Below are 25260 nucleotides of genomic sequence, written 5' to 3'. Positions count from 1 at the left end.
TATCACACACGAAATTCACTACTTAACACTGAAAAAGAATTGCTTCCCGCTTCGATTGCTTCTGTTACCTCGGAACGTATTGGTCGGTCGATCGAAGATGGAGACAAATCGTCCATCCAAGTCACCGCGGATGCTGAACGTGGAGTGGCAGATGAGATTCTCGCTCCACCAAACCAAAGCGTGACGCGCTGTACAAGAGAAAACACCATACCGCTCTCTCGCTCTCCCGATTGTACGAGCTGTTTCAGTGCTTCTCAAGCTGTAACTCTGCGTTTTAAATGTGTAGCATTCCCCATCACTAGCGAAACTATAGGAACATTTGCAAACCGGCTGACTTTTAATAGAAATTGCGGCTTCTTGATGGGTGCGGCAAAAGCACAGCAAGAAAACCTCGTTAGTAAAACTCATCTCACCACGGAATGAGATGCGCGAGTCGTAATGATTATATGGATGTGCGTTTACTAACCGTAAGCAGCGTAGGGAAGATTCTACCGCGTTATCACCCACCGCTGCGCTCCGTAATAAATGTGTTTCATTATTCTGGTTACGTTTTTATGGTCGCGAAAACGAGGCAACAAAATCTTGCTACTCCGGCCGAATACCACCCGCCAGACGACATTAACTCCGATGCAATCGGGGTTGTTAGTTTTATTTTTACGACGCTACGAAAATAGACACCGCATCCCGTCTTCCTGGTTCTGATTATTTCCATGAAAACACTCAAAAATTTGTTGCTCGTGAATTGCTAGGAACGGGAAGTGCAGCTGAAGGAGTAGTGTAAATAAGAACCCATATTGTGAAGGAAACTAGCAACTAGTCGAACATTTCATAACGCCCCATCCAAGACACCTTTGCTATCGTTAACGTGGCTCACTAGTAACGCTTGTCTCGGTCAAAATCGTTGACAGACTGCGTCAAACGTTAGTTTACTCCAAAATCAATTTTCAGTTGTTTCTGCCTCTTTGGGCAAAGTCTGTGCGGATTATTTTAGTGGACCGTGTTGATTGAAGCACTTCAAACAATCCCATCCATTCTGCTAACACGATTAAGTGCTGTATTTTTATGTCTTGAAAAAATTGGGAAACCCATTCGTGGATTGTGCGTCCCCAGGTCAGTAAAATTGCGTACCAATAAATGTGACGAAGAACAAGGGACGAAAAAAAGAAAACATTGCTGTGAGGAAGGTCTGCACGCAATCAAAACAAACCCCTGCTGGTCGGCAGAAGCTGCAGGCAGGTTTGATTTTAATCTAATAAAATTGCTGCTTGCCTGAACATATTCTGGTCAGCAGTGTATCGGTGAGACACGGGTTTTGGCTACCATTTCGACACGGGTGAAACGTATTTATTCTTCCTTTTTTGTTTTTGTCACCAAAACTGTCATCCACAGCAGCAAATTCGCACCGACTAAGTGCAAACGCAAGGACGAGTATAGTTTATTGGAGAGGAAAGATTCTGTGTATGTGTCAGGAGCGGCTCCACATCCACACCTCAACCAACGAACGGAATAATGAACTCGAACTATGTAAAAAAGTGTACCGAGGTTTTGCTGAACATACCGGCCCACAAGCCGGCCACAACCAATATTGCTGCTGCCGGTGTTGTGGTTGCTCATACCGATCCTTCCTACGCCATCCCACCGCAACAACCGCAAACGAAGACCAACCCGAACAACAACAGAGCGAGCAAAAAAGCCTCCCAAAGGGGTCGAACTGCTGCTGGTGGAGGTGTCGGTGCAGGAAAGCGTCCGATTTGGCGTCACCCCGGTGCCGGTCCGGTTGCTGGTTTCGGCCGCCCTGTGGATCGTACCACGAATGAGCACAAGTTCGTCAGACCTTGCTGTCCCTCACGCCGTCCAGACACATCACATCCCGGACGTGATCGGGTCGATTGCCGGTGGGAAGAGCAGGTCGGGCAGTCTCCTCCAACGCACGTACCGCACACTCCGACCACCGGTGACATGATTGCGGACCCGATTCAGGAAGGTCGAGGAGGAGGCGCAGATAACGTCAATCATCCGGATGGAATTGGACAGACGAACGTGGAGACGCCGTCAACAAAGGTGGGTGGCACAGCGGTGGGACGCAATCGTCCACCGGAGGAATGTCACGACCGTCAACCGGTGTCCTGGTCCGGGATACTGTCCAAAGCTAGTTCTCTTCCAGCTGTCAGCGAACGAAAGGTAAAAATCTCACTTTCATACTCTTCCTTTCCACTGTCCAATCGTCAAAAATCGGAAAATGCCGCAACGATACACGAAAAATGTCCTCCAGCACTGTAACGAGATAACGATGATTTCGTTAACTGCTATTTCGGAAACCGTCACCGGGTGGTTACGCAGAGGGATATGAAGGATTTTCCTCACCCAACCCTCCTCCAAGCACCGGTGTTATTTTCGGTGTGTCAAATATCCGGTACCATACAATCGATCGATCCCTTCCACGGATGGGTTTCCAATTTTCAGATTCCGATCCACCTGGAAGTAGTGGGACAACAGCAAAACCCTGCCGGAACCAAAATCAATGTCCTGCAAAAGGACTTTAGCCGAAAGGGATTAGCAGTGTTTGCTTGGGGATGAGCTGATGTTTTAGTACGACACTTTTCGGCCTTGCCCTTTTACGCACACACACATACACACATTCATACATATATTTTTGTAAAAGAAACATCCTCCAAACTGCTGTTATTAATCTACGCCAGCATCCGTTCTGTTTGTTTTGGATGCGAGGGCATTTATTTGGCCACGGTGAAATTGTTTTTATTCGAAAATTATTCACTACTCTTGTCTGTCTGTAATCTCGTGGACACTATACGAATTTTTATCAATTTAGAATCATCTAGCCAACTACGATCATGCGCCAGGTTGGGTAAACTGTGTGATAAACTATTCATATCGCTTTTTCGTTTTAGTGGCCATCGTCGTTGTTTAATGCTCATCAAACCCATCGCAATGTGTCACGATAAATAAGAGTTGAAAAAAAACTCTCCCAACCATCATCCGTCGTCAAAACTGGTGTTAGTTTCGCCTGGTTCCATTGCAAACTTTTTGTTGTCGCGAACCGCTTGACAGGTGACATTAATCGATGTCAATATCTGTCTTACCGTTAAAAACTAATCAGGGCTCTTATTGGGCCACCTTCTATCCGCTCATCACCTGCCCTTCCTATCGCTTGATGTAGAAAGGGGCATTTTCTTCTCCCGTTGATGAACCCGCTGGTGGAAAATGTGCCCAGAACAGCAGCGCAAAACGCCACGATTAAGCGATGCAACAACCAACAACGCTGATAGCGTTATTCATAATAATAATAATGAAAAATATTTAAGCTCACCTTCACCGACAGGCGACCCTTGCCGTGTCGGCTAATGTACCGGGGAGTTTGGTAAAAGCAGAACCCAACGTATCCCGGGGTGAGGGTGAGATGATGATGGCTTCATTTTGGCCGGTTTTCACAATTAACATCGGTCACGGTCGGAAGGTTAATAATAATGCCTACTTAGTCCGGTTGCGTTCGTTCGTTCGGAAAAACATCGAACCTGGTGGCTTAACCGTGCTTAAACTTCACAAAAAGCTAAGGACGGCCCAACATGATGGCCAGAAAACGGGAAGTTCAATTTCCCGGAATTGCGTGAAAGTTAGAGTCACCAATGAATGTGCAAACCGCTCTTCGAACGCGATCATTAATTTTGTGATGTTTCGGCTTTTTGTGTGTTTGGTTGTTCTTTATTATTTTTAGGTGTCATTATTGTTAAAAACAATGGCCCTCTGAATGGTTGTGCGGGCAAACCTCAGGAAAAAGTAGTCACCTAATCGTTATGCAGTAAACCCCGTGCCATGGACCCAGTGTATCCTTGGGTTGACATCGACAAATAGTTTTCCAACCGACGTTGCGCAACAGTTTACTGTCCTATCGGGCGCTTTGATCAATAGAAGGCCATCAAAATAAAAGGGAAAAGCTTATGGTAGTTTGTAGGTTTGTGGGTAACGAAAGGGTCGCTTAAGCGTAACTATTAATTTTCCTTTCATAGCATGTTTTACAAACCCGGCTAATGGAGCATGGTGGTTTTTTGTTTATTTGTTTTGCCACCTTGCAGCGTCTTCAGATTTCAATTAACTTTTGTATATATTAAAGTTAGGTTTTTTCTTTTTCGACGATTCCAGTTTGATAATTCCGTATTTGTTGTTGCTTAAATATGATTTACATTTAGCGGAAAACGTTTCATGCTGGATTAGGTGAAGCTTATTAGATCCTGAGTGGGTCGGTTTCGAAAGCGGAAACATTAACATACCTTTTTCCGCATCAGAAATAGCCGTCCATGGGGACATCCGTAGGAACCCGTGGCGAACAAATTGTGCTTACGAAAAGCGATTCTTTACCGATCAGCTCCTCCCGAACGTGTGCATCTTTGCCCGAAACGTCCACACAGCCACCGTGCTGTCGTGTCGGCACCAACCGACCCGTTGTGGACGGGATGGCAAAATGGCAGTGTGCAAAATAATGAAAAAATAATTATATTGATTTCAATTTTCATTATAATATGCAAATCGCCCGCATCCGGTGTTGGGTCGCACGGGTCTCGGCTTTTGGGGTCGTTCGATCGGGCCGAGTGTCCAATGCTGCTGCTCTCCATATGAGTTTGTGACCGGCGAGTGGCTACCGTTCCCTACAGATACTCAACTTAAACAATGTGCGTCCTTGCGGTGTTCCGGGCACTATTGCTGGGGAGATGTTGTTAGACTTTCTGCTCGAACGTCCGAAAAACGCACTTCGATGCGAAGGATGAAGCATCCGTCTGCTCTCCGGTCCGGTAAACCACATCTAACCCCTCGGCCCACGACCCTTTCGCCCACCTTTCGGCACACCCCTGTCTAATGAGCGATGGATAATGCTGCGAGGCTTTAATTAGAGTTTAATGCAAGAATAACATCCATTGCTGGAGTGGAGACCTCAACTTCACCGTACGCGGAACAGTGCAGAAAGCACTCAGTGAGGCAGAACACACCGGACAGAAGTGGTCTATTCTGTGGCCGTTAGCACCACGGAGCTTCGGTTATATTTTCCAGCCATTACCGTGCTCCCGTCCCACACCTGGGTGTTGTCCTATACGACCGGCGAAAGACGACACACCACCTCCGGATAAAACGAGCGAGAAAATTAGTTCCTCCGGTAACAAGAGAGCGAAGGAAAAAAAGTAGCCAGGAAACCCATTTTCGAGAACAATTTACTCGCGACACTTACGATGGGTAACCTTTTAGCGTCATGATGGGTTTTCCCGTTGTATTAGACACGAGACAAACATGACATCCGGCGGCAACCCGACGGTGTGGTGTGGGTTTAATTTCACTCTTTCCGATATTTAAATGCAGTGTGATTAACGCTTCTTCACACCTGTTCATGTGTCCAGTGAATGGTACTGTGGAGCATTTCTCTTTTGTTTTCTTTCTGCGACTTTTTTTTTCATTAGCAGCACATTGCAGCCGATTGTGGTAAGGTTCTTATCCGTAACAGGCTCAAATTATCCCATAATGACGGATGTGGTAAGTGAATGTTTTTAATGCTTATTTAAGGACACATCTCTCCTCTCCATTGGGATGGTCTTTGAAAGTGTGTTTCAACTAGTTATAGTGGTTGCTATTACAACAGGAAAATTATATTGCAACAATAACGTTTTAATTGGAATGTCTCTTTCGGATCTATTTCAGATCGTCTATCATCGTAGCACTTGATAACATTATCAAGCTTCAAAGTGTACTTCATGTATCCAGCGAATGGTAAACACAGGTTATTTATGCAATTATCATTCCTGTTTTTGTGAGGTCACATTTATGGGACGACATTAAACTAAACGTGACCTTCCCTGCTTGGGCACCGATTGATGGCATTCCGAAAGGGAAAGATGTAAACCTTTAAAATGTTACGGACTTCCGCATAGCTCGATACAGGTTGAAATTTATCATCGTAAATGGTTGATTTTTGCTTTATGGGAAAAGTTTCCCATTGCCGTTCGTTTCGGCAATCGATCGTTACATTTGCCAAGCGTACCAACGGGAAGCAGCATAATTAAAAGCTTAAGCAGCATTTAAAAATGGCTCACGAGGTCATTAAATTTTCCGTAGGAATTTCGCTCCCCGGCCGGTTTGGTGTTCATAAAATTGGAGAAACATTTGCCCGTACATTTCCCGGCTTGGTGGAGGTGCGGGACACGGATGAATTGTTCGTCCACGGAACACGTCTGCCTTGAAACCTTGAAGCTTATGCCAAGTAACTGCTGATTGTGCTTCCGTGCATCGGCACGCACCTTCCACCCTGTTCGCTTGACACGCTGATGGAAGAATGTAAAAATACATAAAACAAACCACTAACTAACACCGTATGACACGAGGGAATGGTAAAGGGAACCCGGTTGATACTGTAGCCGTGCGATCGGGAATGCAGATTAGCAGTCCCTGGGAGTGCCGGAGAGTTTGGGGCCGGGGCGCGAGGGGTCGCTCGCTAAATCGCTAAACTTTCTCCGCACCATTTTGCGACAGCCAAGGCGTGGCACATAAAGCGAGACCCGCCCTACGCAACACTTCCGTGTGCAATCCAAGGACTGCGAGTCAGAGAGCAAAAGTCAATTCTAATTAATTTTATGATTTTATTAAGCCCCTCGGTTAACTTCTGCACCATTAACAGGCGGGTTGGGAGCAAGGATGGATGGAGGTGGGAGAAAGTTTTTGCTGTGTCAACCCCTTGCTTGCAGTCCGGTTATATGGGGCAAAATTTAGCATCTTGCCTTGCTTTGCAGCATTATTGGCGGTTGTGGAGACAACCTTTTCCGTCCGATCTATGTTGTTGGAGTGAGTAAAAGATGCGTGAGCTTCATTCACTCATTAAATAGTGGCCTGGTTTTATCACCTTCAAGTATTATGGTAACAAATGCCATCATAGGCAACGCCATCTGTTTGAGCACTTTCTTTGTAACTGTACGTACTTATACGGAACTTCTAAGTCTGTATTTCATTGCTTCTTATTTTGTAGACTAAAAAGAGTATACTTGTCATGCTGGTTGCCTACTTTTAGGCGCAATGAATTCATTGCGAACATTTGCTGGAAGCTTTAGCTTTGTTAGTAGCACATTTTTTAAAATAATGCTCTTAATTAATGAAGTTTAGAGAACGAGATAGAGAGGTAGCGAGAGAAATGTTGCAGATTTGCGGAAAAAATAAAAATATTTCAAAATACATTAAAATGTAATTACTCCCCATAGATTTAACTCGTTTCGTTGTGTTTCTTTACGATTTGCCGTGCACAAAAAGTGAGAACAAAAGAAATAAACTATAAATTAAATGAGCAAAACTTATGTTGGGCGCTCGCAGAAGGCACACGAGTAATGATGCGAAAAAAGCAACGTAAAACGCCCAGCAATGGGGAGAATCTTACGCGAAGAATGCGACCAGCGCAAGCGAAAGCAAAAATACAATGAAATATTAATTATGTAAAGTAGCTTTCAGAAGAATAAATTATTTGTACTTAATCAACGACGCTACGGAATGACTCGCCAAACTGACTGACCAGTGGTCGGTTTGGTAAAAAAAAAAACAATAACAAGAGCGGAAAGGTAAAAAAACAGAACTTCCTGTCCTTCAACGGCGGTAAAAATTCCCAATGAGAGGTCGAGTAAGAGAAGAAAAAAATGAATCCCGGACCAGTGACAAAAATGTATGACCACGACGTCCTGGCAAATGACGAAGCGGATGTTAAGGAAGCATCCGTCGACGATGTTACCGGGACAGATTTTTGTTTCCGTGTGTTTTTTGTTGTCGATTTCTTTGTTCCAATGACTGTACCCGGTAGTGACCAAACACCGGTGCGATGATAATGAGTAAATGAATTATTAGCCGTTGATGCTCACGTTATTTTTTTAAAGGTACCTTTTTGTCGATCGTCAGATGGCACCCAGTGGGGTGGTACCATTGTATCGCAGCTGCAGATTTTAAAGCACCACGCTGCACCGTCCTTTGCATGCTGACCCACGCTGACCTCACTCGCCAACTGGACAGGCGGACAGTGCGCTGACGTTTGTGGCTATTAACGTGTCAGCGTAAAAATATGGCTCATGGGCGTTCCAAACCCCTTTTGGTCCCGCCTGCCCGGGTGTGGGTTGATTTCCGAGGACGCGCACGAAATGGTCCGACCAATGATTGGGTTTCGAGTTTCACCGGGTACGGGTGCTCAAGTGGGTGGAATGGAACTTGATTTCGTAGTTAAAATATTTAAAAATAATTGATTTATCGATTTATCGGTTGCTGCGCGGCACCGACAACGACGATGGTGGCACGGTACAGGAAGCAGCGAAACTCGGACAGGGAGGGAACTCGCGTCGATGGTTCACTGATTGCACCGCTCAAAGCTGCCAAACCATTCTTTCGTGGTGCGGAAAAGCGAAATAGAGGCGAAATATAAAACTTTATAAAACAACATTGAAGGCGGGAATAGCACATTCCCTATCGTTCTCTCTCTTTGTCTCTCTTAGCTCGATTTCGTAAACTTTTCCGAAGCAAAACGATGCAAGTTTATCGAGCTGCGTTGGACAGTTACTGCCAAAGTATGGTGAAGTCGTGTGTATGTGGGTGCGTGTGAGGTAATTTGGTCTTTTAGGACAAGTTTTGCCCATTGGCACCCACGAAAGTACCTGAGATAATATATTTCCAAAGTTTCTGTGGATGGTTGGCACACTTGCGCGCGTTGTTTACGTTTATTGGAGTTCTAGTGCCGTAGAGATCGTTCAAGAGTGGAACATGTTTTATTAAGGATTTAGAACATATTCAGCCAGAAATTGGTGTAGACTATGAATCACAGTTGTGTAGCTGCTTCTCAAATCGCGAAACCTCAAAGTTCCGGCATTATTTTACACCGCTGGCTTGAACGGTCACGCAAAAAATACTGACAAAAAAGTATGAAGCAGTTATTTTGTCATGCAAATTGCATTACTTTAGGCGTTTCCCCATAGGCGTTATCTCAAAAGCTTCCAAAAGATTCTACCTAAATCCATGCGGTTCGTTTCACTAAATTGCTAACTGTGTATTTCTCGCTTATATTGCTTACACAAATCTTGTGGAAAATCTGAGTGGATACTTTTTATAATGTAATATAAATTCATCCATTCCTTCATTTCACCAATACGAGCTCAGGCAATTGCTTTGCAGTGATACTGTGCAAAATATAACGTCCTATAAAATTTCTCTACCGTGCTCTTTAATACACAACAATTTCCGTAGTGTACAATGATTAAGTACCTGCCAAGCTCAACAGCCAATCGATCGAACGCAAATACAGAGCACCGAAGAAAGAGCGTTGCCCGATTCGCATACACCGACAAACACACATACCCCGGGGATGTTGTTTCATGTTGATGCAGTTCTCCCGGACGAGAAGACCACGGGGTTGTGTATGTGCGTGTACTTTGGATGTGGAATCGGCATAGAACATTAGGCCTCGGGGGTTCCTACAGCGCAGAGCCTTGCGAAACTCTCCGGGAGCTGTGGCCCAGGACTGTGCCGGGTACTAAATTATGTAAACGACTTCAGGAAAACTATTACCATTCCAAAATATGAAACATCCTACTTTTCGGCGAGGGTTGGTACGAAACGTTTGGCCTTGCTTCGGGTTTCGGTAAAATCCGGACCCACTGTGAACCGAACTTGAAACCGTCGGCAATACCGGGGCCTGGTACGGCATCGGTACCGGGGAAGTTGGCCTCGCACGCCGGCAATCGATAAACATTTATCATCCCTTCGACCGTGTTCCGGTGGCAAACTTTGGTTGCCGTTCGGTTCTGCCTCGCAACAATCAACAACAACAACAAGTTCAATACACGCACCCCTATTCCGCTCGAAACCTTGAAGAACTTGAAGCAAACCCGAGGGATATAGCCCCATCGGTGTGTGGATCACTTCCTCCGTGCCTAGAGCCGGGGCTAGAGTGAGTTCTAAATCAGTCCGCTTCTTTCTTCCACTCAACCGGAAGCAAGCATCAACAAGCGCTACACTTACTCCATCCTGGCATCCGTTTTTTGGAGCATGGAGTCCAACAAATCCTCCTCGGATCTGCCGAACGATTCGCTCCCAAACAACAGATCGTCAAGCGGACCGGATCGTGGTGTGTTGGGCCGGTACAAGTTCGGAGCTGTTTTCCACACGTGGCAACGTGTGAGGGTGGGCTTGGCGAAAGTTTCTGCGAAAAAGTTATCACTTTGTGTCAATATTCGAAGCTGTCGGTGGGTTCTGGGAGGAAGATGTGGGGGGATATATGGATGCAGGGAAAGGATAAGGATACCTCTACCTCTGCTGAGTTGGGCCGTGCATCGGCTACTCGTGATTGCACGTGTGTCACGATGGTACTTTAGCCCGGAAACCCATAACTGTGCGGCACCCTAATCTTCGGCGCTCGAGGACCTTCTACAAAGCAGCGTAGTAGCGGGCATGTTTGAACAAAAACACGAGGGTGGGGGTTATTCCTTGCTTATTTGTGAGAGCCCCCGGCCCAGCCAGCGTAGGGAAGTAAAGTCTCTGACAAGGTTGTTTACCAGCAGGCGCTCTACAGCCAAGGGGTTGAAGATGGCATCTTACCACGAAACATTGGGTGGGGCACACATACACACACAAAAAAAAAGCCCTCCCACAAACGAAACATTGAAAGCAAAGCCTTGGACGACAAGTGCTGTCGCGTACGGATAATGGCATCGATGGCGATTGGTGAAGTTAACAACCTAAATAATGGCAGTAACAGCAAACACCATTTCGCAGCTACAAAACAATTGATCGATAAATACGTGTGTAGGAACTTTATGTGCGGCTGTACTTGGGAAGAAAGAATTACTCTGGCGGTGCTTCTGCCTTCAAGGGCCGCTTGCTACTCGAGCGGGTCTTACTTTTATCGGATGGTTCTCCGGCGAACGAGTGCAATTGAAGGCGATTGAGGTGTGGAGGGTAGACCTAGTCAACATGTTCGGCTGGAATATGTTTCATGAAATGTAAAGTTTTCTACGTGCAGAGCACTGTTCTTCAAACCCACAACTTCGATACGAACCTCGTATGGTTGCGATAGCAGAGTTCGCCGTTCGCCACACAATGTCCCCGGAAGCTTCCAACCTCGGAATCACTCTAGCTGGCGTGTAATGCATTGGGCGGTTCGTACGGGATGGGTTCAGCAAGAATTTTCATAGTTTTCCGCGCACTCAAACCAGGTAAAATCCCGTCACGAGCAATTCCGTCGATGCTACGGCCAAACTTATGAAACTCACGACGGTGAAGGGAAACGAGAGCACTCCAGCGGGAATGAGTGAGTACGTAGTAAGCGAAACGCTTGCCGACAAGAAAGCCTTCGACCCATCGGAAGGACCCTTCTGGTTGGTGGCTTTGTGCTTGAGTGGACTAAAACGCCAACATCAATAGTGTGATGGCGAGTAATCGGTAAGCTTCCCGGAGCTTTGTAGCTCAACATGTAAGAGCTCTCGCGCCCTACGGCGATTCTCTGGTCGGCCGTGTACGCCAGGTGCACACCCACGGGACGGATCTGAAACCCCCAACCGGTCGAAAGGTGAATTGGGCGCAGTGCGTTCGGGCCCCAATATATTAACGGAGGCATATTTTATCCTTCCCGTATCGTGTGTACCTTCGGATCGATCGTGTTTCGTGCTACCCAACACCCTTCCGGAATTGCGCCATTGTGTTACCGAGAGGAAAATGTGTCCATTTGAACTTTTGAAGAAGATGTACACCGCATCCAAAATGATGCAAAGCGAAAGGGACGCATAAATTCAATACTTACCTTTTAGCGGCGATGTGTGTGTGTGTGTGTGCTTGGTTGTGAAAAGGGTCGTATCTGGGTGGTATTCATGAGCATGTGAGAATATTCCGTAATCTCTGCAAAAAATACCCTTTTTTGTACCCTGCCGCACACAGGGCACTTTGGTGGATGTGTGTGGCTATACAGGAAGAGCTACCGTTCTCGATGATGAGTTTTTATTTTCCACCATGGTAGAGTGAAAGGGAGCGTACGAAGTGCCGGCAGTGGGTTTTCCGAATGGTATTTACCGTTCGTGCTTTGAAGTGCCAGACCACTTATGCTTCTTGCGATTATTGTTCCTCGCCGTCCTGAGCACTGGCGAAAGGCTTTAAGGATTTGGAACAACATGCGGATTGGACATTGGAAAGAGGAACGGAAAAAAACGGAACGCCCACTCCTGCGCTAAGTATTGGATTCGGCCGAAGCACGGATTAGGTGCCTAACGAGGCCCAAATCCCAGCCTCGGCAAACATTTGGGCGCGTAAGCAAATCAAGCTGCCATAAATCTTTCACTCATTCTGGCATCAATTTCCGACAGCGTTTTCAAAACACACTCGCACACCTTCTTCGACCGCGGTTTTGATGACGCGTTCTATCGGGTTGGAAATAATCAAACGCGCCGGGTGTTGTAACAAAGAAAGCACAAGCACACCAACTCTCATTACACTCTTTGCCTGATACATCAATCAAACGTGAAATTGTTTTGAAATCAGCTGTCGAATGTATCTTGATTTTGTGTAACGCCAAACATAACCATAGTACCGTAAACCGGTTGGGATGTTTTCGCCCAAGCTCTAGGAAAAGCCGACTGCCAACCCAAGTACGTGTGATGGGCGTACCGTGGTGCTTAAGCCCCCCGGAGACATATGAACCGCGTCCATTACGTGGTTTTACACAGCGCAGGGTAGTAAACCGCAACAAGAACCCAAGCGGGCTGTTGTGTTCCAGAAGTTTTTCGTAGATTTATGGCTCTCACCTTTTCCGCTTTCCCCTCCCCCTCTCCCACACTGACGACCTCGCTGACGGCCAAAGGGGACTCATTATTTTTCGCATAACAAAACATCTCACTCGTTGGTGCCTGTTGGGGTTAGGTTTGCAAACCCCTTGCAGTACGGTGGGATATTCGATACACACGGCGCAGCAGCATGTGGGTCGGTTCTGGGTGCCTGGAGTTACCAATACCTGTCGACTCACGGCGTAACTCATGTTTCATGAAGGTAAGATATGAAACGGCACACATACACACTCACATCAACAAAGCACCCCACCTACACCGTCCCCCATCCCAGACGAGGATATATTTCAAAGACGTGCCTCAATCTATCCGCTTTTGGGTTTCCCGTTCACCAATCTTTTCTTCCCGCATACTTTCCTGCGGACCATTGCGGTTCATAAATGGTCTGGAAACGAGGGTGGGCACGGTAAGATTGTTACAATAGGCTTGCTACAACAGCAAAAAATTCACCATGGCACCAAGAATCAAGCGACTCTCTCTCTCTCTCTCTCTGCTCACAGCATCCGGAACCTTCGAGTTGGAGTTGCAAAAGCAACCGGACCGGGCATATATTATCGTATATATTTTGTCACAGCAATGATCGATGGGGCTTTCCTTTCCACTCGCGATGGCGCGATGGAAAATGGGGGAAGGCAATCAAGTCGTTTTCCGTAAAGCCCAAATAAAACCGAAACCCCGTTCGGCGGGCTGGGGGATTCTCGTGTGGTGTGATTGTACAATAAATCATGGTGCTCCCGGTGCTTTCATTCTTCAACGAGCGCACCTGCTAGCCAGAAGCCCACTGATAGGGATCAAAGCCGACGTTAGCAGAACTCACCTTTTATCTAGGCGTGTACTGTTACTGACTGGCTAAACAACCTTACAAATGTTACGGCTCCCACTGAAGAAAAGCGATCAAAATCATTCATTCCCGGTTAATACCTGTTACGGTGCACGTGGTCCTATAATACCATTTGATAAGACTGTTGAGCAGATTTTAACCTGGTGAAAGCTTTTTAAGGTCGCAAAAACGCTTTTTTGCAATGGGCCCTTTTAATTGCCTACATTCAGGCGTGTAGCGCTCGAATCGACACCAGATTGTATCCAATTGATCCAATTCATCCGTGTTAAGTAAATAATTTACGCTTGTTTTCTTTCTTATCTCTTCCCGTTTTCCGTAGGACGGTACAAATTGTGTGCGCGACAGCCCCGAATGCCCGTAAGTATAATTACCATCAGCTTTCCATCGGTTCCCCCAATCATCCTCCCATTCGCTTTCGGTGCGTTGTATTTGACCGTTTCATCCATAATTGTAGTTTTTTATTGCGCTTCCTACTTGCACCTAAGACCGTTGTCTTGTGCTTCTGTCGGTCACCACCACCATGACTACGGCTCATTAGAGAGCGAGAACGTACCGGGTCGCCATTATTATCCCAGCGCCAACTTGTTTCCCACCGGCGAGAAGGAAATTCGTACCAATCGGTTCCGGGTTCTGTACAAAATGCTGGTATTGTGTGATGTGGGGCCCCTGATAGGGTGAAACAAATCGAGAATAAACGAGAGTTGAAGAAACACATCGAACCCAGCCCAGAAATGGCGGACGAAAAAGGAAAAAAAAAAACGACGAATATTAGCAAACAATCCACCGTCCAGCGTGATTGTCTAATGACGGGATGGGTGGTAGTGGTCCTGGTGTCCCTGGGATATTTCATCCGATCATTAAACGGTTCTGTTTGCCACCGTGCCTCCGCCGTACGACCCCACCAGGCTGTCCAAGAATAACAAAAAAAGGGGGCGAAAGCTCAGCGTTTAGATGATAGAATGAAAAATCTTTTCCAGCATCTTTTCGCTGGTTTCTCTCAGGAGCTTTGCCGGCAGCGCGGCACAAATAAGACCGACTGAATCCATTTTCTTCTTGCCTCCTTGTCCCCGCACCCGTGAAGGGGTGGGCAGGAACGCGTGAATGTGAAGGTTTCAAATTAATCGCCAGCATTAAATCATCGTCCATCGTTTTCGTTCAGTGAAGCGTAGCTAAATGAATCCTCATTAGATACATCGAAATATCTTATTTACGTTCGCCATTTTCTTTACCATCCCCTGTCTGCTGTTATCCTTTTCCCCCGAAGTATCACCCTTCCCGGTTTTGCTTTTTTTCTCTCTTTGCTGTCTTCCCAGTTTTTTTGTTGTTTTGTTTCACGATAACGGGGTGTATTTATAATATTTCTGCACGGGAGTAGGAGACCCAGAACAACACCAACTCTGGGACAGAATGTGTATACCAATTGTGTATGAGTATATGTGTGTGCGTGCATTGGAAGAGAACGGTTCTAGACAGTCGTGTTTGCCGTCTTTCACCCCAGCTCAGTACAGTCCCATTCCCTTAGGTCCCATTTTGTCGTTTTAGCAATGTGCAATGGAGTTTTTCCTTCTTTCGCAACTGACTGTGTTTGTACTATTTGTCAAAACTCACCCGGTCGACTCGTATCCCACCCGGCAACTCCAACTCCCTGGCAGTATTTTATCCATCCACTCTTCTCTTTTTTTCTGGCTCGTTCTGTTTCTTGCCGTCGTTGCCCTAACCAGGGTGGACTAATTCTTCGGTTGGAACTGGCGCCACCGGGCTGTGCTTTGTGGGCCGTTTGGGTTCGGCGGGGGGATAAAACTTTTTCGTCACAATCATAATAATTATTTCTTCCGTACCACCTCTTTGTTTCTCTTTTCATGCTACCGTTTTTTGTCTGCTTCTTTCTTCCCTTCAGGAACTGTCAGCTGCTGCAGCGTAACTGGCAGGACGAGCGGCACCGGCACGCCCAGGAAAGCGCCCAGTTAACGGAGCAGATTAATTATCTGCAGGTAATTAGTTTCTTTTAAGGCTCATCGTTTCGCGTTTCTTTTTGTTGCTGCTTTGCCCGCGTGCTTTGTCCCTCCTTCCCCCCACCGCTACGGACCGACGGTATATTTGTTCATTTTTATAGAACGGAACGACTCGTGTTGTTTTTGCTGAACTTATCCACCCCAGGAGAGAACGCTGGTACGATTTTAGGTTAGAAAAATTTATCATTTTTCTTTCCATTATCTTGACCAACCAACGTCGAGCGTTCCGATAATGTTAAGCTTGAAACGCGCAAAGGAAAGCGCTTGCTTACTCGGGGCAGTACTTTGTTAGCTCTTCTTTGCACCGAGGCGAGAACTTCCTTTCAGCGGAGCTTTGAACGCATTCGTAAAGCTTCACTCAGTGCAACACGGAATGGACACGGTGTTCGGTATGCTGCACGAGATTATGGTGCGGATTTTAACACGGTGCTATAAAATTTTATTTCTCCCTGGCTTTACCACGCCCGAGCGTCGGAAGATCGGAAGGCCGTGCACCAGACTTTCGCACCTTTCCACCACCCCCAGATACCCGGTACCGGTAACGAAGGCGAACGCTTAAGTTAGTACAATTTATTCATTGTCCGATTATCTGCATCGCGATGGCTTATCTAAAGCCATGGGTTGAATCGAGCGAGGCCGACCAGTGCCGATGCATCGGGAGTTTCGTTGCGATGCAGCCGAGAAGCAATCACTGTCGTCGCCGACGTCGTCCACATGCCCCCGGTTTCGGCCGACGGGCCGCCGGTTGCTTAACCGGTTAGCAACAGTCAGGGCGGACCGAACGGCTGCGACAGGCGCTAGCGCTACTTTCAAGCTCATTTGTGCACGGGCTGGGGCACGTTGCATTAAAATGGGCATGGGGCTATAAATTAAACTAGCAAACCATTAATGAAGTTTTGTGCCGCTTACCTTTTACACCTTTTTGCATAGTTTAGACTGTGCATCGTTAGAGTGTTTGTTATGGAGGAATGGTACTGAAGCGATGGTTAAGAAACGGTAGAAGCTCTAGCCTTGAAGCTAGGAGAAGATTATTCTTGTCTTCGTTCAGAAATTTCACTTTTTCATGCCGTATCACCTTGGTAGAATCTCCACGCTTACCTTAAAAGATACAAATTGTAAAAAATAAGTTAACTTTTGTAGGTAATGGTTTAAATCGATTAGTTTTATATATATTACATACATGTGCAAACACATTTAAGCTTGTACAATGTTCACCAGCTTACGTTGATTATGAATACTAGTGTTTTAACTGTAGCTTTGTAAGATTTGTTATATTATTAAACTCTAGTAAATTATTCTTAAATAGACCTTAAAAATTAACCCACACATTCGTGATGCTGTGGCTGTAACACCCTCACGTCGATCGGGACCGCAACTCAGCTCAGCGTTAGTCGGAAGCAAGTTCATCATCCGCGTGAACTTCAACCCCATCAGAAACTCGTGAAGGAAATTAATTAATCAATGTTTCCCATGTTGTTTCCAACCGTAGTTAGTCCCCGGGCAAAATAACCTTCCTAGCGACCGTTTTTCAGGAGAACCTTTGCCGTGTGCGGTGGTGGGGAGTTGTGATGAATATGTGTTTTTCTGGTGTTTTTTCCCCCTAACCCCGTGTCTGCTTTTCACGCGAAAGAGTTGAGAGCAGAAGCATTTTTTTTTGTTCGTTCCTCTCACACTTCGTGCTTTTTATCGCGCCTTTCATAAGGAAATTGGAAAAGTTTTATCGAACTCGCTTCCGAAACCTGAGCGGTTAATAAACAAGTTATGCGTGAATAGAGGTGGAGAGTGTAAAAGAAACAACAAACATTTTCCGTAGCAGTGTGTTTTTCGTGCTGTTTACGTTTTAATTTTCCAGGGAAACCCACTGTTGCCGGTTGTGGTACGGTAACGGTCTCTTGTATCCAAAATCTAATTGATGATGCAGCCGTCATTACAGATCGACAATAGGAACCTGTACGACAATGACCTCATGGTTGTTCAATCACTCTAACCACCCTCTGGTTAAGGGCACCAACACTTGCCGTTCCGTAAATGCGGAAATGTCGATGCCATACGCAGCCAACCCAGAGTACACATTGATCATTTTGCAGTTGTGCAGCAATTGTCTTGCGGTGTGTTCTCTTCCGGACCATTTCTTCGAACAGCACCACCTTTACCAACCGGGTAGACTGATAGCAGACAGTACACCTCTAAGAAAACAACAGCCAGGAGCCAGGATTTGTTCACACAGACACACACACACACACATACATACATGGCCCTTGTTAAGGCGCTCGTTGACATCGACCACATTCGACGGTAACGCGCACCGGCAACCGCAGGACACGTTCGACTGATAAAACACACATTGATTGATTGTAGTAATTACTCAGCCACAGCCCGTAACACTTTCCGTCGGCCACCTTCCACGTGCTGCAGGCAGGATAAACAGGACACGTGCCGAAAGGCCGACGGTCACGCAATTACGTTGTCAAATAAGAAAGATCAGCAACCGGACCTGGACGATCCAGACTTCCAAAACATTCCCGCTTCATTGCTTTTTATTGATACACAGACACAGAGAGAGAGAGACACGGTGCTTTATCGAGGGTGAAGGTGAGATGTGTGAGGTAATTCTGTGTGTGGATACATTTCGCACATACACCCTTTTCTAGGGTTAATCCTGATCCTGACGGCGATGGCTGAGGGGAGATGCTGAGTCAGTAACATGTTTCCGGGCGGCCGCCATGGCGCTGTTGTCAATAAGACGCCAGATGGCGATAAATTTCTTGCACACGATAGGCCTAAGCGCACTAATCTCCCTTTTGCGTATGGCAAGCTTCCATGTGTGGGTCTTTATGTAGATACGTATGTGTGTGAGTGTGTGATTATGGTGGTAATGCGTACGTGCGGAATGAGCCTTCCCGGAACTGTTTCATTTCCACACGTTAATCACCCCCTATCAGGCACATTTCTAAAATCCCATTTGGGCACAGCAGAGCCCTGACCATGGTCGGATCCCATTCGCCCATCTGCCGACAGTATTGTCGAGCGTTCTCGGGTTCGTTATCGTTCGGCATTTGTACGACTGTGTCGGATAAACGGGGCAAACGGAAACGCGTAGAATAATTATCACTTCCTTTTAATTACTAACCTATCGCTCGGTTGTCAAAGCTTGACGTTTGTGTGTATATTTTTATTTCCTTCGTCTTGGATACGGGGCCAAGGAAAACACCTAATGGGAGGTTGAGAAACTGAACCATTTCATCGGAAAGCTTGCTTTGTTCTTATTTCCTCTCCGGCAGAAACAACTGCGGGTGGATGCGCAGCTTGAGCAACGGATGGGCGAAACGATAAAAGCACGGTACGCTAGCATGGAGCAAGATATTACGAAATTAAAGCTCGCGGTCGATGAGAAAAACAGCGAGCTGGTCCTGATTAACGACCTGAAACGTAACCTAAAAGAGACGCAAAGCAAGCTGAAGCGGGTGGAACAGCAGCGGAGCGAACTGGAAAAGCGACTAATGGTGGCCCAGCTGGAAAATAAGAAGCTGGAGGTAAGTAAAACAGTTGTTTGGTGTTTCTGTTGTCTTCTCTTTATAAAGAGCAGTTTTCAGTTTGCTGTTTAATTTTGCTGTACTGTTTTTGCGAAAATTTGTAGAATTATGTAAAGATTTTTAATAAAATTGTGACAACAACATTAAAACGGCACAGCGGTGATAACGATTGCATACTTCACGGCGAATTGCTTTTCAAAAATGGCTAAATTAATGCAAAGCTTTTCGAAACAATTCACCTTTTCATAGCTTTGTTACGTACTTGTTTTCCAGTTTCGACAAGCCTGTCATCTGAGCAGCATTTCCTCAATAGTAATGATGGATACAACTTTTGTGAAAGACGAGATTTTCATCTCCTTCGTTAGGAGAGTTTGGAACTTTCTTAGAAAGACAATACTTCAAGTGTCAAGTTTTTCGGAGAACGGCGACAACCATTCCCGACAAGTATTCTGTGGAACCGAGTCTTTGCCTCGCCAAGTGTCTTTGTGGTTTTAAGTCGTACCGAAGTTAACACCTGAGATAATGACAAGGACGAATGAATAAAGCTTTGATTCTTCTTCGCGAAGTAGCATTACGTTGAAACAGTGGTGAAAAGCTGTAACGAAATCCTCTCAATTTTGTTCAACATTTATAAAAGCGCTTTTCATCAATTTGATTTTATGTTTTCAGCTTTTCTTGGACACTCAAACCTTGCACTTGCGGAAGGTGAAAACCGAGCTCAGCCACATTCACACTCTTTCTGTGAAGCAGATAGAATTTCTGGACGAACCGTCCGATGCGCTGATAATGGACGATACCAGCAGCGCACGTCGTCACCGTCATCCATCGATGCATAATTATGCACCAACCGTACAGTCCTCAGAGTGCGATACCACTACCACGAATGCGAGCGTTGCAAGTCCCGTCCAATCACTACTTTCCCTTGGGACACCATCGAAAGATCATCACACAACTCGACGAAACGTCGATCCCAAGCAGTCATCTTCGAAAACTCCCAGAATCGCACTCGAGGCGGCCACGAAACGAAAATCTCATTCCCGGTCCGTCGCCAGCACCACCTACACCATGGAGGAATCAATACCTTCGTTAGCGTCGGATTCGGATCGAGATAATGCGGCTCGTGTGCGAGGGAACGCGTCCACGTCGTCCTGCACCGTGGTATCGTACGATGACAATGGAAAACATAACGAATGTGCGGCCCACTACCCGGCACCAGAAATCAATCGTGCCGATCACGATGACAACCGCATCCGTCACCATGCGAGTGCAAGCGTTTCGGATTACAACGCCGGGCGCCGGAAGTTGACCGCGGCCAGGCAACCGGACGACGCCGTGAAATGGCAGCGCGATGATAAAGAACACCATCTCACCGCTCGCACCACAACGCAAAGCTGTGCAGTGGATGAAGGCGATAAATATGGCCATCGAGCGGAATGGTTCGGTCAGCGCACGGTAACACACGACGACCGTCAGCAATTCGTCGTCGAGATCTACGGTGAGTAGAGTATAGACACACAATCTTGCACTAGCTGCTGGTGTTTTTTTCGTGTTTTTGTTTTCACTCTGTAAGCTTACTTCTGTCGCGAAGCACACGGAAGTGGTTTTAAGGAGTGTTGTTTTTTGTTGCGCTGCTCATCGTGTCAATCAAAATTGCTCACTGATGTGGAAGAATCGTGGAGAATGCTTTTTTTGTGCTTCTGTTTTACTAGAAATGAATCACTCGCTGGCAGTCATCTGCTTGTGACGAGTCGAAACGTTCGTTTTGATAGCTGGTTTTTAATTTCGATAGCACTTCTTTGTTGGGGACACATTTTTTCAATGCGCTGCAATCCTGATAATGGAAGAATTTAATGAAGAGTTGACTACCTTGCTGGAGGCTTTCGACAAATTTGCTATACCTCTCCTACCTGTTCGTTGGGGTTTATGCATTGGAATGGGATTGGTTGCAGAACATGTTAAGCAGTACAACTCGATGTTGTTATGAAGCTGAAACCACCATGCTCACCCAACGCTAGAAGTTCGTATCCTGTCTCTCATTAAAACCACTCCAGTTGAGCATTCCAACATAGGCGACAGCTGCAACAAATCGTGCCCACTGCCAGAGCGGGCTGAGTTATAGGAATTTGTACTACATGTCGCACGGCCTGTTGACGCATACGTCACCAGTTTGACACGACTTCCTGTCACTTCTGCCAGATGGCTAGCATCGCACCCTCCCTGTAAGTGTGCCATTTTAACAACATAAACAAAACCAATTCACATCAGCTCATCAACGAACGGCGTAACAGTAGCACGCGGTCGCTTGTTTGTACCGTGTTTGGCAAAAACTCATCAAACAATTTACTTTATTTATGAAATTAGCTGCCAAACTCGTTGGCTCACGTTGGTGCATGGTGCAACAATTTGTACTTCTCCCTTCATCTCCGTTGCCCGTCCCCCGAGGGACCCGTTGGTCAACACCCACTAGTGCCTTAACGGCCGAAGCATCGGGTGCGGGTGTGGAATTCGTGAATAATTCCCCGTTGTATCGAGGTCGATCGATTGCAGTCGTTGTGCTCTCTCGGAGCGATAAACAGATAAACGATAAACAGCAGCAACAGTAGTAACAGAAATGCAACTTTGTAGTTTGCAGCCGGGCGCTTTTAATGGCATCAATAAATAATAGCACAAACGCACCCATGACATCACATGGCAAGTTTTGTTTGGCTTTTAGTTAGACTCCACGCACCACAACCCTGCCCATTTGCCTGCCTTTTGTTGCCTCCTCTCTCGTGCAACTAATAGTTTGGTGGAAAAGTCATACGTGCGCATAACGGGCTGTGTGACACATATTGGGCAAGCAGAGCACATGTACGTGCTCGGGAACGGAATCACGACCCTGACCGTACCCTCGTGATCGCGTGGTTGGTTTTGCTGTATAAATCATTGAGCACACAAATTTATCGTTTTCGAGCACTAATGTTTCATTAATTATGCTTCTTTGGGAAAGCTTTCCAGTGGTTCGTCCCGCCCTTGCTTCGGACGTTTTGCTCGCGCGCTTCAATTAATGAGCGCCGGAGTGTTTTCTTTTATTGGCAATACGCTAGTCGCATGTGCTAATTGATAGCGGGTGAGGTGTACAGCAAGAGTTTGGTTTTGATTATCGATTGGTTTCATGTGCAAAAAGCTATTACGGTGCTGTTATCCTGGTCACGGCACCAATCGCATTTTATCCAGAGAGCTGGTTTGAGGGAAGCGTGGACATTCAAAAAGAACATGTTGATGTATTCATCGAATTTCTTCCATCATATCCATCGTTTTTCTCTATAATAATTAGTTACGATAATATTGCAGTCATGTTTTATGATAAACATGCTCAAGCATTATAAAACACCAGGCGTCTCCATTGGCGATGGCCAAACTTTCCATCCCTAATAATTGAATTAATAATTTTCCTCGTATATTTTCCACGAACTGTTTAAAAGTCAAACCATGCGCTGCAACCGTGTACATCTTCTGGTGCTTGCCCAGAAGTAGATGGATTATTTAATTTGCAGCGTAACCACGCACCCATACACCCTACGATCATGTTTTTACATTGGATCATCACACACCGGAGGCTCACCACGCTTCGAGCATTATGTTGTCGAACAATGGACGCTGGTTGCTACACATGGTTCAACATTTTCCCAACCGAACCGGCCAAAGTTGCCTTCTGTTCTTCCCGTGCTCATGTTTGCGTGCCTAATCGAAATGCTTCGCTAACCTTTTTGAACGAACCGCTGCTGGGAGTATAGTTTCTTATTTTTCCGGGGTTTTTCTCTCACAGCTCACATACACACACGCACATCGACGCACGCACAAAGCCACACAAACAAGCAAAGCAGCAACTTTGTTCGTGTGAATACGCCCGTTATGGGTGTACGCGTACCATCACACACGCGTAGCAGATTGTTGGGTGTGGGCAGATGGAGGTAGGAAAGCTCGGAGAGCTTTCCATCGAGTTTTCGCTCGTGCGGAAGAACTTCAAAAAAAAAAATAAACGTACACCTCTCCCATTTGATTTGCCTCAAGGAGAACACACATTTTGTGCAAAATCCTCATGGCTGTGTTTGGTGCAGGTTCCCCCGTACATATCACCCACACATTTACACTTTCTCGGCTAACGCAGCAGAGCTACAACGAAACAATGATCGATCAAATAATCTCCGTTCCGAATCGCTCATGAATATTCAGTACCGTCGCTTCCGATATGATTTCCTCCCCACCCGTGTGGCCGTTCTTTCGGCGTGGCAGACTCATGCTGTAGGGATGGTTGAAGCTAAGCCGTAGCAATCCGCAACCGGGGACGCATCGATGAAATCGTCGTCATCGATCGAGCTACGTAGTAGTTAAAGATTCGTTATTCGTACTCACCCAAAGCCGGCGGCCCTAAAGGTACAAAATGCGGCTGAAGGCTGATCCAATGGTAATCGGAAATGACCATGTCGTTCTCAGATCGCTTGCCTGCTAATTACGATTGACAAGCAATTGGGAGAAAGGCACTGCTTGAACCCTGTTTGAACCCTGTGTGTATGGGTCCTTTTTTCCGTCAAAAGTTTCAAGAAACATACCTACCCTATTAAAGGAAACGCCGTTTAAAAGTGGACTCGACCGGGTGGACATTCAAACCCTTAAATTCTGCACGTTTTTTTTTCACCCCCAAACGAAACGCCACGGAAACAGATCCTTTGTTGCGAATCGATTGTGTGCATTCGGACGTTTCTTTGTCCGTCGTTTGTTGTTCGCTCTCGGTCACTCGCACGCTCTGGCTCGGTCCTTTCCACTGGGCAACTGGGCGAAATGTGCGAAACAGCGAACAATGAAGCGATGAAAATGCACAACGAGTGCCTGCCAAACCGGTTGTGAATATTCGATAAATGGGCCCGGCCATGTGGAGGTGGCGGCACTCCTTTCTATGCTCGTGTGATGGTCGTTTGTAGCAGCAGTTTTGTTTTGTACCGGTTGGGTGGGGTGGGAGTTCAAACACTCGACCACACCACTTCGTACGCCATGTGAACCGATAATGGAGGTAATGTGCATCGAGCGCTGTTCAACAACGGCAAACGCAACGCATATGCAGCGAATGGCATGGGGTGGAGCATAAATTTCCAACTGGAGCGGAAGAAGTGACGGACAGTGGGAAATCGTTTGCTGGAAATTTTCCACCCAATGATAGATCCCTTTTTTACTCGGAATATTTAACTTTCGAGCAGTTGCATTACGCTCACACACACATACACAACGGGCCATAACTCGACAGTGGGCAATGCAATATTAAGCTCTTTCTTTAGCTTGCTTTCGATTGTATGTGCGGTACACAATTTACAGTGCGTAACGAAATACATCATTACCGTGTTTATAATATGCGATTTGACCCTAGAACAGTTTGCACGCCTACATGTATGCAACCAACTGCACGTTGCAAGTGGTAGACGCTCGCTAATGTTTTACTTAAGTTGCAATTCATGCAATAATACCATTATATTATTACACTAGCCACCAAATCGTTATTCCAAATGGTCCCATTTTTTCGACCACACTGTAACAAAACCGTACGATAACGGTTGGGTTGTTGGCAGCGCAAAACCGGATGCACACCGGCCGAAAAAGCATTCTTTGTTAGCAAACCGTGCGTGCAACTGCGCTTCGGACTTGTATTTATTCATGTATTTTTGTAAGCATAAATGAATGGCATAGCTCCCGTGTAAGCACCGTACTGTATCGCTTTGTTTTCTCCTGTTGGGTATGTGATTACATTTTCGCGTTGATTAGTCTCTTCTCGATGCCTTGTGCTCTTACCTACCCCTCTGCAGTGGTCGAGAAAATCCACTCCCACGGCTGCAGTGTGGCTGCAAATACATACTGATTTCGAATGCAATCTGGAGTACAGTTTTGGGACTGCAAATACATATACGTTGCAGTGCCCGTGTAACCGAGCAGACCATATCAGCCACCAATCAATCTCAGCTTGGATGATCAAATTGGGCATTCTATGGCTCCGCTTTCCATGG

At 46.2% G+C, this 25260-nt stretch overlaps 1 protein-coding gene across 1 annotated transcript in view; it reads left to right on the top strand.

The window, feature by feature from the left end:
* Positions 1-1509: 1509 nt before the first annotated feature.
* LOC128714962 (uncharacterized) overlaps positions 1510-25260 on the top strand; it is a 44389-nt gene continuing 20638 nt past the window's right edge. The window contains exons 1-5 of the mRNA XM_053809844.1: positions 1510-2181; positions 14003-14040; positions 15581-15674; positions 18977-19228; positions 19898-20723. Coding sequence (XP_053665819.1) covers positions 1510-2181; positions 14003-14040; positions 15581-15674; positions 18977-19228; positions 19898-20723 — 1882 coding nt within the window. The remainder of the gene's footprint in view (positions 2182-14002; positions 14041-15580; positions 15675-18976; positions 19229-19897; positions 20724-25260) is intronic.

Source organism: Anopheles marshallii, chromosome 3, assembly GCF_943734725.1.
Source record: "Anopheles marshallii chromosome 3, idAnoMarsDA_429_01, whole genome shotgun sequence".
Lineage (NCBI taxonomy): Eukaryota > Metazoa > Arthropoda > Insecta > Diptera > Culicidae > Anopheles > Anopheles marshallii.
Note: the sequence above shows the minus strand (reverse complement) of the source record. Positions and strands in the feature narration are given on the sequence as shown.